Here is a 16436-nt window from a genome sequence, read left to right as displayed (position 1 = left end):
CAGCAATAGTGCAGCTAGGACATCTCTGCTTGAGTGGACACTTGTACTTGTAGGAAATTTCCATCCTCTGGAGAGATGTTTAGGTGCTAGGTATTGTGCTGTGCAGCATGAGCAATAGCTTCATTGTTTACTAGATATTTAAGTGGGTAGCTGTAAGAAGAGATATTTATTGCAATTAGATGTTATTTCAAGTTTTATTAGACATAACTTAATGAAAATAGTAATATTGACTCTTACGTATAATTATAACCTTTTCAATCACACAGAGAAATCATAAACATCAACATATTAAGTGTTAAATTAGCTTCCATTTCTATTAGCTCATATTTCTAAAGACATGGATTATTTTAAAATAGGCAGGGGCACGTGTTTTATTCACATAACAAAGCAAACAAATTTCACATAAAAATAAACCAAATATGTTATTAAAAGATGGATATTTACAGACAATGAATTTCACCACTGCCCAAAGGACCTCCTAGTGCCTCTGGGCCATTCAAGCCATACTTCCCTATTGCCGAGGTATATGGGCCTAATGTTCCTCCTTGGCAAGAGGGAACTTCCCATATAGTTTGCAGCAGCAAAAATCATGTTTTATGTTCAGCTTGCTATGAACTGGTCCAAGGTCAGAACCGGTAGAAGCCAAAGTACAGAGATTAAGTGAATTACCAGAGGCAACGTCAGAATCCGGAACTGTCCCCTGCTCCTCTATTTCAGCTACGCGACTGACTTTTGAAGTTACAAGGGCAGGGCCGTTAGCATAAAGCTGCAGCCCTCCCTCATCTCTGTTATCTCTTGACCGCCTAGTTGTTGTGATAGCTGTGCAAAGCACTGGTTTATATTTCCACTTTTTGCATTCATTCCTATTGATCTCTAGCTGTCTCTGTGGCATTACATCACACTCTCCATGAGTAGCAGTGTGGGTCTAGCTCTGTTTCAGCCCTAGGAATGGAGACTAAAAGGATACATAAGCGGCATCAGACTTAAGTCAGGACTGAACATCTATCTCAAAGCCCCCTTTAGGCTCTGTACTGGCAGACCTACTCTCTCTTGTCTCTGCAGACAAAGGAACTGTGATATTTTGGCTTTTTTGTGGGAGTAGGAGCAACATTTAACCAAAGGAATAGTTTGGTCATTGAGACTTCTCTTCAGCAAGAAGTGTACCACTGAATTCAGTGGGAGTGTTACTATTTTACAGAGAAGCAGAAAAGCAGATGTTCTAGTCCTTGAGGTGGATTGGTGTTAGAGAAAAGGTGGCTTGTTTGTACGGTTGTTCATGATAACTCAGGAAACATTTGTTCAAATTTTGCTGACTTTCCTATGGAAACACAGTCCATTTTCTTTTTATTAGAAAGATTACTGTGAGGAAAAAAAAATCTCCTCTAAATGTTTGCTAAAAAGCTTTAGAAACTTTTTTGGTTTCCTCTCCAGCACGCTCCTTCCATTACAGCAATCAGCAGCATTGTTCACACAGAGCAGATTGCAGAGTCCTTTGCTCAAGCAGTCTAAATCAGAATTTTAGGTCTGCATGTGCTGGGGGCAGGGGGTCAGCTAACAGGAGCAGTACCATGGGAATCTCTGCCCAAATGAGCTCCAGTATGTCACTCTTGGACAGAAATTCCTGCCTCAGAATTCAAAACTTCCATGTTGAGTAAAAGTTAGGAACCCACAAGAAGAAGAGATTACGTCTAGGTGAATTATTCATCAAATAGTCCACTTACAACTATAATTTATTTGCTAAGAGACAAGAGGGCCAGGCATCCCTCTCCAAAAGGCTGGCAAAGGTTCAAGCACCTATCAGGTACCCTGATACCCTGCTTTGAGGTTGTATCAAAGATACATCTGCTTCGCCAGCTCTCCACAGAAGGAGATGTTCTCACATGCAGTGATCTAAAAATGTGGAAAGGAAGTGTCAAAGAGGGAGAATAATTTTCTCTCTCTTTGTAAAAAAAAAAAAAAAAAAATCAAAACACGATTTAATATTTGTTGACAGGACTAAAAATACATTTGTAACTGCAGCTAACTCCATAATATCAAAATACATAAGCAATAGCACTGGAATATGCAGACATCTTTCTCTGCTTATGTTTTACAGCTGCTTTAAAGATGTAGCATATAAAACTGCAGCAGATGTAATCCTCTAGTCATGTTGTCTATTTATTTTCTGAATACTGTTCATCCCACGTCATCGCACACACCAGGGTCTCCTATCACATACTTATGTTAAGGGCGGGCATTTTCTACACTCTGTTCTACCATACGCTACAAAAAGAACTTCAGTAACAAGAGTATTTTTTTCAATCTGCCCTTTAGGGTAGGTCAAGAGAATGTTAACAGAAAAGAAATGCCTTGAAAAAGAAATGAGTTGTTTGTAGGATATCGGTTTTTTTCTTTCCTGGCTCTCATTTAAAAGAAGAAAAGTGCTATAGATACATTGGTCTTGTCTGACCAGTTTTCCTCAGGTGGCCACATTTTTACTGGCTAAAACAATCCCCCCAACAAACTGTTGTCCTTATTCCATGTTCTTTTTTTTTTTTTAATCCAAACTGTAATGCCTACAAAAAATGCTTTCAAAATGCCTATTCTGAAAGTCTATCCTATCATTTTAAAGTTACTACCCAGATATGTGGAGCTGTTTGTTTATTTAAAAGTCTTTTAAGAAATGACTATGGCTCTTGATGGACAATTCCAAATACTGCAATTCTAAGGCACAAGAGGCTATTTGGAAGATATTTTTTATCCTCTAAAAATAAAAGAATAGCTAGTTTTCTATAGAAAAATAAACAGCTGGAAGGAAACCTCATATATGTTTATTTTTACTCATGTGAGTGGCTCCCTAATGTCACTGGGACCATTCTGAAAGAAAGAATAACCACATAACTCCCTTTGTTTCTATGACTTCGGCATCAAACTACTGCAAAGTAGAAAACAAAGGTAACATAAAACATTACTGGTGAGCTTACTTCATGTCAGTTGACTTCATATTATTAGCAGTGTTACTAACAGTCCTGCATAGTGCTAGAGCACCTTCTCTCCAGAGATTTCAAAGCATTCTTGAGACAGTGATGGTCTTAGCTGCAGGACACCATTGCTTCACAGGGACACGGCCAGGCAAGAGCTGATGTTGAAGGCTGTGGTTCCCAATGAACCACACTAAGCACTAAGTGATACTGCCTCCTCAAACCAGAAGAAACATAAGAAACATTTCCCATAGAAAGCATGGAGGGAGGAAAATGGGAAGCAGCTCTAACCTGTTTCTATTAACAGGAACACCTGGAGCACAAGTCAGGGCTGATGGGCCGATGAATTTCTGTATGATCCCAGAGATCAGGACAAAGAGGTCAAGAAATTGGAAAGAAAATCTCCAATTTCACATGTGCTGCTCTTGATGTTGCAAAAAGCCCCACTGAAGCCACAGAAACTGCTTGTGTAGCCAAGAGTGGTTCCCTTTTATAAGGGCTTCCAACATCAGGCGGGTAAACATGGAAGAAAATCCATTGAGCGGCTGATGGTATGCTGCAAGTGAAGGGAATGAATCCTTTGCAGAAGAGAAAAGTGTACTCAGTGTATGTTTTCCATGCATGAGAAAACTCCTGTCACTAACACATTGGGCCAGGGCCTTAGCTGATTATGGCAATGTCATTATTCCACTTTACAGCATCTCCAGGCCTAGTTCCTGTTCTGTAGTTAGACTAGGGGAGAAACAGGGCTCAAACTTTTAAAACTCTATTTACCTGACAGACGAAATACCTTTAAAACATAATGCAGTAAATACATTAGTCTTTTAATCACAGCAGAAGAAAATCATCTAAATTTGCTGAATCACTTCTAACTAAGCGGCCTCCAGGCAACAGAAGCAAATCCTGTTTATTTTGAGACATTGTCAAAAAATGATAGGTCTGCCTGACTGCCTGTCAGGCTGGGGTAGCTCATTAACAAATACCATAGTTGCCTTAACCCAAGGCAATCTATGTAGCCAAGAGAGATCCAAATCACTTAGGCACTGCTGATCCTCAGCCACTGACCTATGCCTTCTTTGTCACCCGTGGACATCTGTGATAGAGGTGATATTTCCAAACTGTATTCCCCAAATCCCTTCCCATTTGGTTTATGTAGAAGTGACTGTTGGTGCTGAAAGGAGTCCAGTTTGGAAGCTACCAGTTGGCAAGGAATAGCTGATGACAGAAAAACCATGAAGCAATAAAAGTAGGTCTCTCATCATAGGCACAGGGGAAATAGATCCAATTTGTACAACTGGCCTGGAATAGATATATGTCCAAGTGCAATCTGGAGCTGCTCCTGTGAAAATCTGGGAGGGAGACAGGAGCAGGTAGGCAAGAGAGTAGCATTTAACAGAACCCAGAAGGGACATCTTTTCTGTTGCCTGAGGTGGTCTTAGGCACAAGATGAAGTGTCTGTCTTCTGTTTTCCCTACTGCTGGCCCTTGAGGCAGGTGTCTTATTCACCCTGCTTGGGCACCCAAGTGAATCTCCATCCTCCATCATCATCTCTGCGCACAAAGGCTTGTCCTTGGTGGAAACTGTGTGTTTTCACATTGCGGTGAGGACTCAGAGATGTTGTGAAGGCCACTTCTGTTTTGTTAGGTGACAAGTCACTAGTCAGGTAAGGCAACCCATAAGGTGGGAGGGAAGAAAGACTTGGCATTGGCGAGGAGACACATGGTGCTGAAGAGAGCTGAGGAATGAAGGGAGAGTCCTCACTGCACTGATGGGCACTGCTGTTAGCTGGAGGCATCTGGCCACAGCTATACGTTGCTGCCGCACCCTCACTGTGGTCATAGTCTATTGCTTCACCGCGGCTCAGGCAGTATCTGTCTTTTCCAAGGTCTGACAGGGCACTGTAGTTAGCTGATAAGGATTCATCAATAGTGTTGATGTCTTTCAATCCTAAAGTCTGCAAGACCCAGCTGTCCACAGCAGGATTGGCTTGCTCTTCACAGGCAGTGAATTCATTAAAGAGATTCCTTCTAGCTTTGGAGGCATGAGGATTTTCCTGAGAAGCAAAGCAGTGGTCTTCTTTCAATCTCCTTTTGGTGTTTTTGAGAACAGCACAGTTTTTCTGGCCATGGCAGGACAGCAGTTTCTATACAGGAAAATGAAGCAGAGCAAGTAGATTAAAAGCTGATTCTCTGGATACCAGGAAGCAATATGTGTACGGTCTCAGATTTTAGATGGGCAAGACAGTTAGCACTGTCTTTATAAGATTCTTTGCTTCCACCCTGTGCACTTTTTTGCTCCTTAAGCATAGAGGTATCACTAATCAGTTTATGTTTTTACAGCCTCTGCAACAACTCAGTCCCTGAGAGAGAAGAATTTGACAGTGTCAATAAGACCTTTGCTTTGATTGCATTCTCACTCAGTAAGGCGTGAAATGAGAACTCCTGCCTTGCTGTACAGCACTCCTCTGTGCTGATACTGCCAGCAGCATTTGGCAGGTGAGGGGGGTTGAGGGGGAACGTGGCAGTCTGACAAAGAGGGAGGATATGAAGGTGAGTCGTGCCAGGGCAGGTGAGTTTCCAGCCAGAGCATGCTTTGAGCTGCAGCCTGTGGGGCTTTGAGTTCATGAATCCACCTCAGTTGCCCTTAGCCCAGGACCAAGACCATTCAAGCATCCAGAGATGTGCAACAAAAGGCAAGAGTAACAAGGACACTCCCCACCATGTCATGAATTCAGTGCTTAGCCACTTCCCATGACGTGTTCCATACTGGACCCTCCTCCACATCACATGGAGGGGTGGTCACATCTCCCTGTTCTGCCTAATGGAGACCCTCTTCTACTGCCAGGAGTCAGATCTTGGCATGGGAGGGCATGTGCCAAATTGTCAACAGGGAATAGGATGGAAAAGAGAAGTCCATAGTTTTTTGTAAGTATTTTTACTTCACGCCCAATGCCTAGAGGTAAGCAGATAATTAATAGTTTGTTTTCATTGGCAAGTCTGGAGAAGTAAAAAACGTTTAAGTTGACAAGAGAGAGAGAGTATCAAGATATCGATTTTTTAAAAATAACTATATTCATAATTCGTTTATATTTAGTTAGTTTCATCCAACCTGAAGTGTTTCATTTCAGATTCCACCTTTTAAAATAATATATAATACTTTTCAATTAATAAAAAAATTGTAAAGGTCAATGTTCTAGTACAAATTAATGAAAATATACCCTTGGAAGATGTTACAACAAAATATATAAAAAAGAAAACACCTGTAACATAAAAAAGGAAAAAAAAATATTATCAAAAGGGATAACTGACAAAATAGACAAATTCAAGAAACATTTTGGTATGTCCAAATTTGATCTTTTCATTGAAAAAAAAATTTTGGTCCAAATAATTTTACCTTGCTCTACTTCTAAAACAAATTTAGCCATGTGTAATGGTACCTGGGCTATACTATCTCCGCAGTTAAAACCCAATAGGATGTCATTCCAAAGGGAAATCATTACACTAAAACATGACTGGCAATTTGGTAGCTCTATGAAGTTAAAATATCTCTCATACTGCAGGTTTCTACAGTCTTGGCTTTCCACATATTTTAATAGCACATATCTATTCAACTGTTTTCTTGTGCATATGTCTATACAACAGGCTTGAACAAAATACCTTGGCTTTTTCTTCTAAACACTTAATCAAGGCAGAATTCAGGTACTGGCGAAGGTTATTATTTTCTTCATGTAACCTAGCAAGTTCCTCTTCCTTCTGAAGCAAAGTATCTTGAAGCTGTGGAATAAAGATAATGATGAATAGATGTTGACTCTGTAACTTAATAGCAATTGCCCCATGGTACAGCCTGCTTGGATTTGATGATCTGGGTGTTTGCTTTGTGAATTCAACCCACCCCCTCAAGCCTCTTGTCACTGTAAATCTAACTGGCATGACTGTTCAGTTTTCACTTTTGACTTCCTTTATTCTTTAGCAAGTGTTTGAGAAGGTTACTCTGAAAACACTGTAACCGCAGAATAATAACAGAACACAATTACAGGTAGCCCCATAAACAGCCAGAAACTGTCATAGGCGTGACAGCAGCTGCCAGATCTCATTCTGGGTGGCAGTAAGCTTCCCTTTGCATCCCTCTCTCCAGTGTATAGTTGGCTGGTGGGCAAAAAGAGAAGGAAAGAGGTGCAGGCTAACAATTTATGTGGTTAGGGTGCAGAAGGAAGATCCTACTGTCATTCTTTACATTCCAGAGGCACTCAGGGATCCTTTCAAACCTGGACTGCAGAGTGGAGATAAGCTGTGGTCCCAAGAGCTGAACCAGTGGTTTTTGGTTTGCAGATCGCTAACAGTTTTTTATGGGAAGTCTCAAATACCAATGTATTTGCATAGAGGCTTTTGCCTCCTGATCACAGCTCTGGAGACTCCTTTGGGAGGACAAAGGACCTTCTGCCAAAGATCCCAGGCATCCACTGACCACTGCAAAACCTCTGAGCTAAACAGTTGAAACAGAGTCAAAGAAAGAAGCACAGTGACATCTGGAACTAGGGTCCAGTCCCAGGGAACTCGAAGTTAGTTTCTTTTGATTTGTGTCAAAACATTACTCCAAATGTTTGGTCAGGATGATCTCTTGGGGGTTCCTTCATCTAGGATTGTTCAGTGATTCTCCTACTGCTTGATAAGATTTACCAAAAAAAAAGAAAAAAGAAGGAAATAAGAGAGAAAATAAAGGAAACAATCATTGACCCAAACAGCTGATCCTCCATGTGAGTAACTTTTCTCACATAAGTAATCCTGGTGGACTCAGGAGGACACATACACAACATGCTTTTAGTTAACAGCATAGCACTTTGCTATCAGAGCCTGAGAGACGGCCCATTCATGCTCCTGGTCTTCTCTAGTACAGAGACAGCTGGCGTAATATGCTGTAGCCAGAGGGGAGACCTGAACAGGAAGCTCCACAACAGTCGTTCTAGCTTCATGACACAGCGCAAGGGACTGAGATATCTCCAATAAGGGACAAAGGGCATCCAAACAAAGCAGGTTACTGCCGTTTCCCACATCTGAGCCATCGACAGAAACGTGCCTGAGATCGACCCAGAGGGAGCGACGCCTGAAATGCGGTCGGAGAACACGGCGGGGAGGAAGGCGAGGTTGCGCGGGGCCCGGCCCGTTACCTGCTTGTTCCTGTAGAGCTGGGAGGACAGCTGGTCTCCCCGCCACGCCGCGTGCTCAGCACCAAACCCCGGGGCGCACGGCAGGCCTGGGCGAAACGCAGACCCTGGCGGTTAGCAAGCATCGACCACCTCGCCCAGCCCCCGTGGAGACGCAGGGCCGGGCGGGCCCCGCGGAGGAGCCGCCGGGCCGGGCCGGGCCGGGCCGCCGGGCCGGGCCGGGCGAGCCCCGACGGCGGCGGCGGCTCGGCGGCGGCGGCGGCGGCTCGCACTTACCGGGCGGCCGAGCCTCCCGCCGGCCCTCGCTGTGCGGCGGCGGCTCGGCGGCGCAGACGGCAACCCAGGTCTCCTTGGAAACCCCGGCGGGGGCGGACCAGGGGCAGGCGCAGCCCGGGCCCGCGGCGAAGTCCGGCTCCGGGCACGGCAAGCTGGTGCTCTGCGGAGGCAAGGGGCCGTGGTGGTGGGGCGCCTGGCCCCCGCCCCGGGCTGAGCAGGCCCCGAGCGGAGGCGGTGTCAACCCGGCTCCTGCCCCCCCCGCCCAGGCGCATCCTGCCCAAGCGCATCCTGGCGCTGCCCCAGCCGCCAGGCTGCTCCCTGCTCGGCAGGGAAGCGCTTCTCCCCCCCCCCCCCCAACCCCCGCCCCGGACCCCCACCCCTGCCCCGGCCGGCCGGGGTTTGCCCATGCCGGCAGCAGGTGCCTGGCGCGGAGGAGCCCCGCAGCCCCGGCCGCCCCTGCGAGGCGCTGCCCGCCCCCGGGGAGCTCCCAGCCCGGCCACGGGCGCCCGCCCGGCACCCGGCCGCCTCCCCGCCCCGCACCGCTCCGCGCCGCGCCGCTCCCCGCTGCCGCCTCCTCTGAGCACCGGGCAGGGACTTCGCCACTGCAGCCCGGTGCATGCGGCAGAGGGGCTCCAAGTAGAGGTATGCCACGAAGGTGGCTTAGTCTCCCGAAGTCCCTGAGGAAACACTTCGGTCCTTGGTGTGTTCAAAGTGAGGAGAGGACCCCCAGGCTGTCCTTGGCCAGCCCATTCCCTCCATGCTGAGGGCTTGGTTCAGCTCTAAGGCTGCACAAAGCCAGCAGAGTCACATCCAGGCTGCTTGCTGTCCCTTCTACCTCTGCAGTTTTGCAGGAGTTCCAGCTTGCAAAGTAGCAAAGCCTGGGGTTGTCTCTGGAGCCATCCCTTTCCCTTCTCCAAATAAGCACGATCTGCAGCAGTCCTGAATCTCTGCAAGGCAACGGCGCAGCCTGGAGCCTCGAGAAGGGAATCTACTCATCCATGGGAAGGCAGAGCAGCGCAGCCTGCTTTTGCAGGTAGAGAGGAACCCTCTTCCTCTCCCATCTTAAAGAGGGCACAGAACCTGCTGCACGCCCTCAGGGCAAAGAGATCAGCTTCTCCTTTTCTGCCTCCAGGTCGGGAGAAATGCAAATAGCACTTACCATGTTAGTGGCAGAATGAAATGCAGGTCTTAGGAGCACGTTTCTGTTAAAGCCCCAGCGAGGTTTAAATGGCTCTGAAGGAGGGGGAGAGGGGGGAGACCGGGCAGGCGAGTTTAATCTAAAGGAGCTTCCAGTGACGCCTCAGAGCTCTCCTGAAACCCAGCAATCTGATTTGGTGTAAAGCTGTCAAACTTGTGACGTGAATAAACAGCAAACTTGCTGAAATCAAAGTCATTCTGGCCCCACAAATCAACACAAGGAAGGAGGGAAAAGAAAAGAAGGAGAGAGAGAAAAAAAAAGCCTCCACACACTTCAGGACAGCACTGAGCTGGTGTGTCTGAGTTTCACTCCTGGAAATGAGCAGGGATCCAGGGAAGCATCCCACATGTTCAGAGCAGGGCTGTTGGTGTTGCTGGTGAGTTTTGTTTTGTTTTGTTTTAAAGCCTTGTTTGCAGTTGTAAAATCCATCAGGAAGGAGCAAGTTTGTCCAACATGCCTGGCTCAGGGAGTGGGTTTTCCACTCCTTCCCAGGGGTGTGTTGAAGCAAACATGATTCAGGGCAGTTCTGAGGAAGAAAGTGTAGATTTTAGAGCAGTGCAATCCGCAAATGACAAATGGCTTATTTTATTAGGAATTAGTTTGTTATCAGACCCCAAGTTTACAGCAGAAGAGCTCATGATATAAATGAGGTGTGAATGGAGTAAGATTTACTACCACACAAGGTAATATAGCGAAAGCCATATGTAGGCATGTGAAGACAGAAAGAAGAGGCACTTCTAACTCAAATAAGATTTCCATGGTAATTAAAATCCCTAGGTAGGCTTAAGATTTTCCAGGAAAAAAAATCAAAAGAAAAAAAAATCTTCACTGACGGTCTATCTTTGCATAGTGTAAGGAATGGTGCAAATAAGGCTAATAGCAGAGCAGTTGTTCAGTCAGGATCCTGTCTCCTGCCACGGCAGGATCTATCAAAAAAGGTAACCTGACCTGCCTGCGCACAGTCTGCAGCCAGCCGAGGGTAAGGCTGGGCTGAGGGCAGGCCAGGCTGGCATATGGGATGGTCTTTCATTTCCCTCGGAGGATGCTCGGTGCTCGTACCCCATTAGCAACACTCAGGGACAATAAAAACCAAGAAGGGCATTTGCCTTCCATTCTTTTCTTACTGGCATGTTTTCCTAGGTCGCTGCCCAAGGTAAACTCACAGCCATGCCAAATTAAATCAATGCCTTCTCCCGCCTTGATTTGTTTTTTCAAGGGAAATATTTTACATACGGCTTGTGCCGCATGTCCCTGCCATACCCAGCTTTCAGTTGGCTGGTTAAAGCAGCCTTTCCTAAACCCCAGCTCTGCACACTACACTAAGTAACTGCAGCAATAACACACGTTGTTTGGTGCCAACCCCTGTTCTGCGTGCCTGGGGTGGTGGTGGCATCTGTTGGCTAACGGGAAACACAGAGGTCTACAAAACGCTTCCAGCGAGTGCCAGGGCCCCGGAGCCGCCCTGCTTGGTTGTGTTTATTCCCTTTTCCGGGCCCTCTCCACAACTCAGGAGGGCTCCTGGGGGTGACCAGGGGGGCAGGCGCTCCCTCCGCTCGGGCAGGGCTGGCTCCGGCAGGGCCCAGCATCACAGCCCTGCGGGTCAGGAGCGCGGCCCGCCCGGGAAGGGCGCGGGGCAGGCGGGCAGGGCCGGGGCAGGCGTCAGCCGCGGGGCTGCCCCGCACCGGGGCTGGGCTGGGCCGGGCCGGCGCGCAGCCCCCACAGGAGCCGGGCGGCGAGGCGGGCAGCCCCGGGAGCAGGCTGGAGAGGGACGGCAGGGCCCGGGGAAGCGCCCTGCGAGCAGCGGGAGCCCCGCCGGGTCCGCCCGGGTGCGGCAACGCCTGCGGACGCCGCGGTCTCGGCCTAGGGCCGCCCGAGACAGCGGCCATCTTGGGGCTGCCCGGCGGGGAGGCGCGGGAGCGCCAGCCCCGGCTATTGGGGGAGCCGAACGGTTGGAGCGACGTCATCACCGCGCGTCCTCACCCGGGTCGGGGGGAAATGGCGGTTGGCAGGGCTGCCTCTCCTCCCGTCCTGCTGCTAGGCCCAGGCCGCCCTGGCTGCCTGCCTGGGGTGCAGTGCCTTCCCCCAGCCTCGTGTCCCCTCTCCTGGCCCCCCAGGCAGCCCAGGGAAGAGCCAGGCCGGCCCCAGATGGGGTGGAGGCAGGCACTGGGGGAGCCCGCGGGGGTGCCAGGCTCTCTGGGGTGACCCCCTTGCATTGCCCTTGGTCTCTGCTGCTCGTCCTTCGGGGACAGAGAGCAGCCAGATCTAGGTGTGTAAGAGAAGGGACTGGCCAGAGCTGAGAGCGGGCAGAAAGTGTTTCCTTCCCGCTTCACGGAGGTGGGCGTGTGGAGAGGTGCTGGCTGCTCTTAGCCAGGGCCCTTCACCTGGCACGATGTTTGTCGCTTGAAATCTGCTTCCTCTTGGCAGAGCTCTCTATGCCTAGGTGTGCTCTTTGTCTCCTGGGAAGTGGTGGCAGGAGGGGGGAAGTGCTCTTAATGTGAAAAGTAGGCATGCAGATAACCTGTAGTTGCCCCATTGGTACACCAGCTCTGTGGAAGGCGGCATGTTGGTTTGGTCTCTGGCTGTGCTTTGTTTTCTGAGCTTGGCTAATTAGTTTTGACTCCATGTCCCATAGTCTCCATGCCTGAGAGTGAAGGACAGTGCATGGGTAAAAGGCCCCCAGATCAGAGCTCAAGAGCCTCATAGATTTTGGGAGATGACAACTTTGGGGTGACTTTCTGTTGCGGAAAGGCAAATGCTGTTGGTGTAAGAGAGGAAGCTAATTTTGCAAAATGGGGCATGGATGTCACATGGTGATGATAGAAGAGCTTTGAATCATAGTAGCAGTACCACATCCATGTATAGTGTAAAATAGAAAGAAATAACAATTATCTGGTAATTAATCCTTTTCCTGCTGGTCTGAGGAGGCTGCTCTCAGAGCTCTTGCTTGTTGAAGTTAGTGTTGCACTTGTTCATTTAGAAGTAAAGTTCAGGGATGACGTGTTTCTCTGAAGATAAGTACTCTTGTTGGATTCAGTGGAGATAGGATCTCACTCTAAGTTTTACAGCTGCTCTACCCTAAAGTTTTAAGAACACGCTATTCATGTACGTAACTCCTGTGTATTCTTGGTGCCTATGGTTGTATTAATCCTACTGTTGTCTTCTGTAAATGCCTTTTTTTTTTTTTTAAATGACAGCAACAGGGCTAATTCTACTTGGATCTTTCTGGTTTAATTTATTTTTATATAGAAATGGCCAAAAAGTTGTTTGGACTATTGTGAACTGGCTTCTAGTCAGGATTCTACACAGAAGAAAAAGAGCAATAAATTTTCCATTCACAACTATTGAATTGGAGTAATGTTAAAAATGGTTTAAGTCAACTTTTATACCACATTTACCCCAGTGTAAATATATTATTTTTCATGCTAACACCTGTCCAAGGTGTCCTGTCCTACCCTAGATCCTCTTCATTTATTCTGTCTTATTGTTGCTATACTACTTGTCATCCCTCTTGAGGACGGCTGATAGATCAGAAGTAAAATAAAGGTTCACTTAACATCTCCAGGCATTAGCCCTATAATCAGGTACACACAGGTATCTGGCACTTGCATGCATCTCTGCTGATGTTTGTGAGGTAAAGGTGTGATTAATTAAGCCTGATGAGACTAATGTGCAAGAATATTCCTGAACGCAAATTTCTGCAGATACAGGTTCTCCTTCTTCTCTGATCAGTCTTCCTCCTGGTACACAGGACTAAAAGGCACTTCCCAAGTCCAATCCCCTGCTGTTGTGACTTTCTTAAACTTCTCAATCTCCCTCTTGAAACTAATTAGGTTATTTTTCTTATGTTATTCCCACTGTGAGGCTACTCTGTACGCTCTGAGCTCTGATGGCTAGACACTTTCTAGTTTTCACTCTGAATGCATTCATAGTGGGTATAATCCATTTTGTCCTTGTGCCAACATTTTACTTTAGTTTAGACAGTTCTCCCTCTCTAATATTTATCCTTGATATCTCTGGAAAGCTCTGTCACATCTTGTCTTTTCTATTGCTTTTTAGGTCAAATAAGGCAGGTTCTTCTAAAATCATCCTATAACATAAATGCCACGGGGACCAATCTCAGAAAATATTCCAGCTGACATTAACCTGTTTTTCAAATGGATGACCAAAATTACCCAGTTTGTCAGGTGCTGCTCCATTGCTTTAGAGAAAAGCACTGGCACATGTTTATCTCTTTTATCTCTTCCTGGTACTTTTTAGGGTAATGTTTACCTTTTCCATCCCTTTCTCACACCAGTGACCAGTTTTGAAATCACTGTCAGCTGTCAGTAAATACACCTGTAGACCTCATTTACTCTAAAATGCAATTATTCAAACAGAGCCCTCAGTGCTTTTGGGCTCTGGCTCTTCTGCTTTGGTACAGTCTAGTATTGGGGGGTTTCATTAATATTTGGAAGCAAGCAAGCAAGCAAACAAAAAAAAAAGATGAAGATTTAAAAAGTGTAAGGGATCCTTCTGGGTTTATGCACAATTTCTCAGAGCTAGGGCTGTGAGTCAGTGGATAGAGGCTATACTACCCAGATGTGATTTTTGCAGTGACTTTAACACATTCTTCTGGTTTGAAATGAAGGCACGCACTGAATTTAGGTATGGTGTGATTGTGTTTCTATGTTTTCTCATGCACACTGGATAAGATTGACCCCTGCTCAGATCCTCAAAAGTGAATTTGGTGTTACTAGTGCTTGATTTACTGTGATCAGAAAAGGGTTGATTTTTCTAAGGAAATATATTGTGTTTTAGCAGCAACATGGAAAAGGATAATGGTTTATAATTTAACCATGATTTCATCCAGAGCACAGTAACCATAATTTAATTAATTAGGTTTAATTTGTGCAGTGGATATTATTTGATGGATTTGTGTGTGTGGTAATGTGTACACCTAAAAAAAGTAGTGAAAAGCCCAATGAATTTCTGTCGTTTTCACTTGATCTTGATTGACTTTGAAATACTTTATAAAAATCCACAAAGAGTTTCAAAGTGCTTAAGGTGCTGGAATGTTATATTTCCCCAGATTTGCATTTATCTTTCACATTTTTCCTCTGAATAATGACAGTACAAGGAACTTGTTATCTCCCTGTTCAGGCATTAAGATAAGATTTTGGAGAGAGGTTCTCTATTAGGCATGACCTATTCTGAAGTGGAACGTCAAGTTCTTATAAAAAGTAGAGTTGCCTAGATTTGAAATGATGCTTCAGATTTATCTGAAAATAATTGAAGTTTTTATATATAGTAGTGTCCTTTTAATATATGAAAATATCCTTGCAGAAGAAACACGTTTGAATAATATGACTGGTATGGATGTGTGCCGTGCAGTGTATGCAGACCTCTTTACCCATTTGTCATGAGCCCTGCTGTGTTAACAGCTAATTGGTAGTAGACCTGGGCACTGCTTATGCATCTTCAAATCTAGGTTCTTTCCTTGGATGCGGCTAGTGCTGCACAAGGGACAAAGGATCCCTGCTTCAGGGGGAGAAAGGTTCAGTTAGCTAAGCCATGAGTAACAACTTAAAATGGCTTAGGACTAGAAGGTGTTTCTGGATCACCTTTCCTTCTCCTGCTTTAGTTAGGCAGATAGTTTGTATAGATTTCAGTGCCATCCCTCCAGTGCTTTTTCTTAGGAGACTGATACTGCTTCTTACTTCTTTGACAATTAAAAATATTATTCTAGTTTCTGATCTAAATTTATTTATGGAGATTTGCTCCTGTGCCATTTTTGATCTTTAGCTTACATGGTTCTCTTTTATCTGTGTGTTTGCGATCACAGTGCCCTTGTTAATAAAAATGTGTGCTGTTTTTATCTGGTTTTGTGTAAAGACTTTTCCATTTTCCTGATCATCTGAGAAGCACTTTATACACCGCTTTGTCAGGCTCATCGGGTCTCATGAAAAAACACCTATTACTATTGCCAATCAGGTTGGAGTGCAGCAGAGAAATATGTTCTACCCCTGGGTCTGATTTTACACAGTACTGTAGCAACATCTGTTTTGAGGCTTCAGACAGGCTCCTTAAGAACATCTATTGTCTTTCTTTTTATTAGAGCCTTTAGCAGATTAATAAGAATTGAAGTAAGTTCTCATGTGTGTCACCAATTCATTTTGCAGACTTAAGTCAGTCCTTGCATTTTGTTTCAGTTTCTTATCTGCCAAATAGGAGTGGTGTGCCTGCTTAGGTTTTATGTTTGTAACGTTGTAAATGTGTTCATGTATCCCCTAACAGAATGGACCCCTCTGCTCTTGGCTGTTGCCCCTGGGATCCACAAGAGCAGTATTAATTTTGAGTAGATTTATTTCACAAGTTTTGGGGAATACTGGATGAGAGCTTTAACACAAACCTGGATTTTATTTTGGAACTGAAGCCTCTCTGATCTGGCATCAGCAGCGCACTACTCCCATGTTTATGTTCCTCCATCCAGAGGTTGCTGCTGTACTGAGTTGCTGAGCTGCAGTTGAGAAACAAACCTTTCTGTCACAGAACAGTGACTCTGCAGTGTAAGCAGCTGCACTGAAGTAGCCCCATGGTTAAATGACAGATGATTAAAAATAATTTATGTTTCTCTGGACTGTGTTATGAGGCTTGGCCATCATGGTTTGGGTGAAATTGCTGAGTCTATGAAAGAAAGAATGTGTGCTGAAAAGCCATGTTTCTCTCCATGGTATTTTCTATTGAAGTCAAACTATTCTGCAGGGAGATCTGCCAGAAGAGCTTGGCTCGTGGGTTTCACTCACAGTGGGATGACTTTCCATCGAATCAGGTGCAGAGTTCAGTGTAGCCCTGTGTCTAAAGA

The 16436-nt window shown here is 45.8% G+C and overlaps 2 protein-coding genes across 4 annotated transcripts in view; one reads left to right on the top strand and one right to left on the bottom strand.

The window, feature by feature from the left end:
* The window catches only part of OSTN (osteocrin), a 168108-nt gene that overhangs the window by 36366 nt on the left and 115306 nt on the right, over nucleotides 1-16436 (top strand). The window contains exon 1 of one of the 3 annotated variants that reach the window (XM_068954413.1): nucleotides 9811-9971. The exons of the other annotated variants lie outside the window; for them this stretch is intronic. The gene's annotated coding sequence lies outside the window, so the exon portion shown is untranslated. Of the gene's footprint in view, nucleotides 1-9810; nucleotides 9972-16436 lie in introns of those variants that run through there. 3 annotated transcript variants of the gene reach the window in all.
* Nucleotides 183-9623, bottom strand: GMNC (geminin coiled-coil domain containing). Its single transcript, XM_068954674.1, has 5 exons — nucleotides 9557-9623; nucleotides 8398-8557; nucleotides 8125-8210; nucleotides 6617-6733; nucleotides 183-5103 (listed from the first exon to the last, which is right to left on the bottom strand). The coding sequence occupies exons 1-5, from the start codon at nucleotides 9557-9559 to the stop codon at nucleotides 4459-4461; spliced, it is 1011 nt and encodes a 336-aa protein (XP_068810775.1). The 5' UTR covers nucleotides 9560-9623; the 3' UTR covers nucleotides 183-4458.

The sequence above is a fragment of the Struthio camelus genome, chromosome 9 (genome assembly GCF_040807025.1).
Source record: "Struthio camelus isolate bStrCam1 chromosome 9, bStrCam1.hap1, whole genome shotgun sequence".
NCBI lineage: Eukaryota > Metazoa > Chordata > Aves > Struthioniformes > Struthionidae > Struthio > Struthio camelus.
Note: the sequence above shows the minus strand (reverse complement) of the source record. Positions and strands in the feature narration are given on the sequence as shown.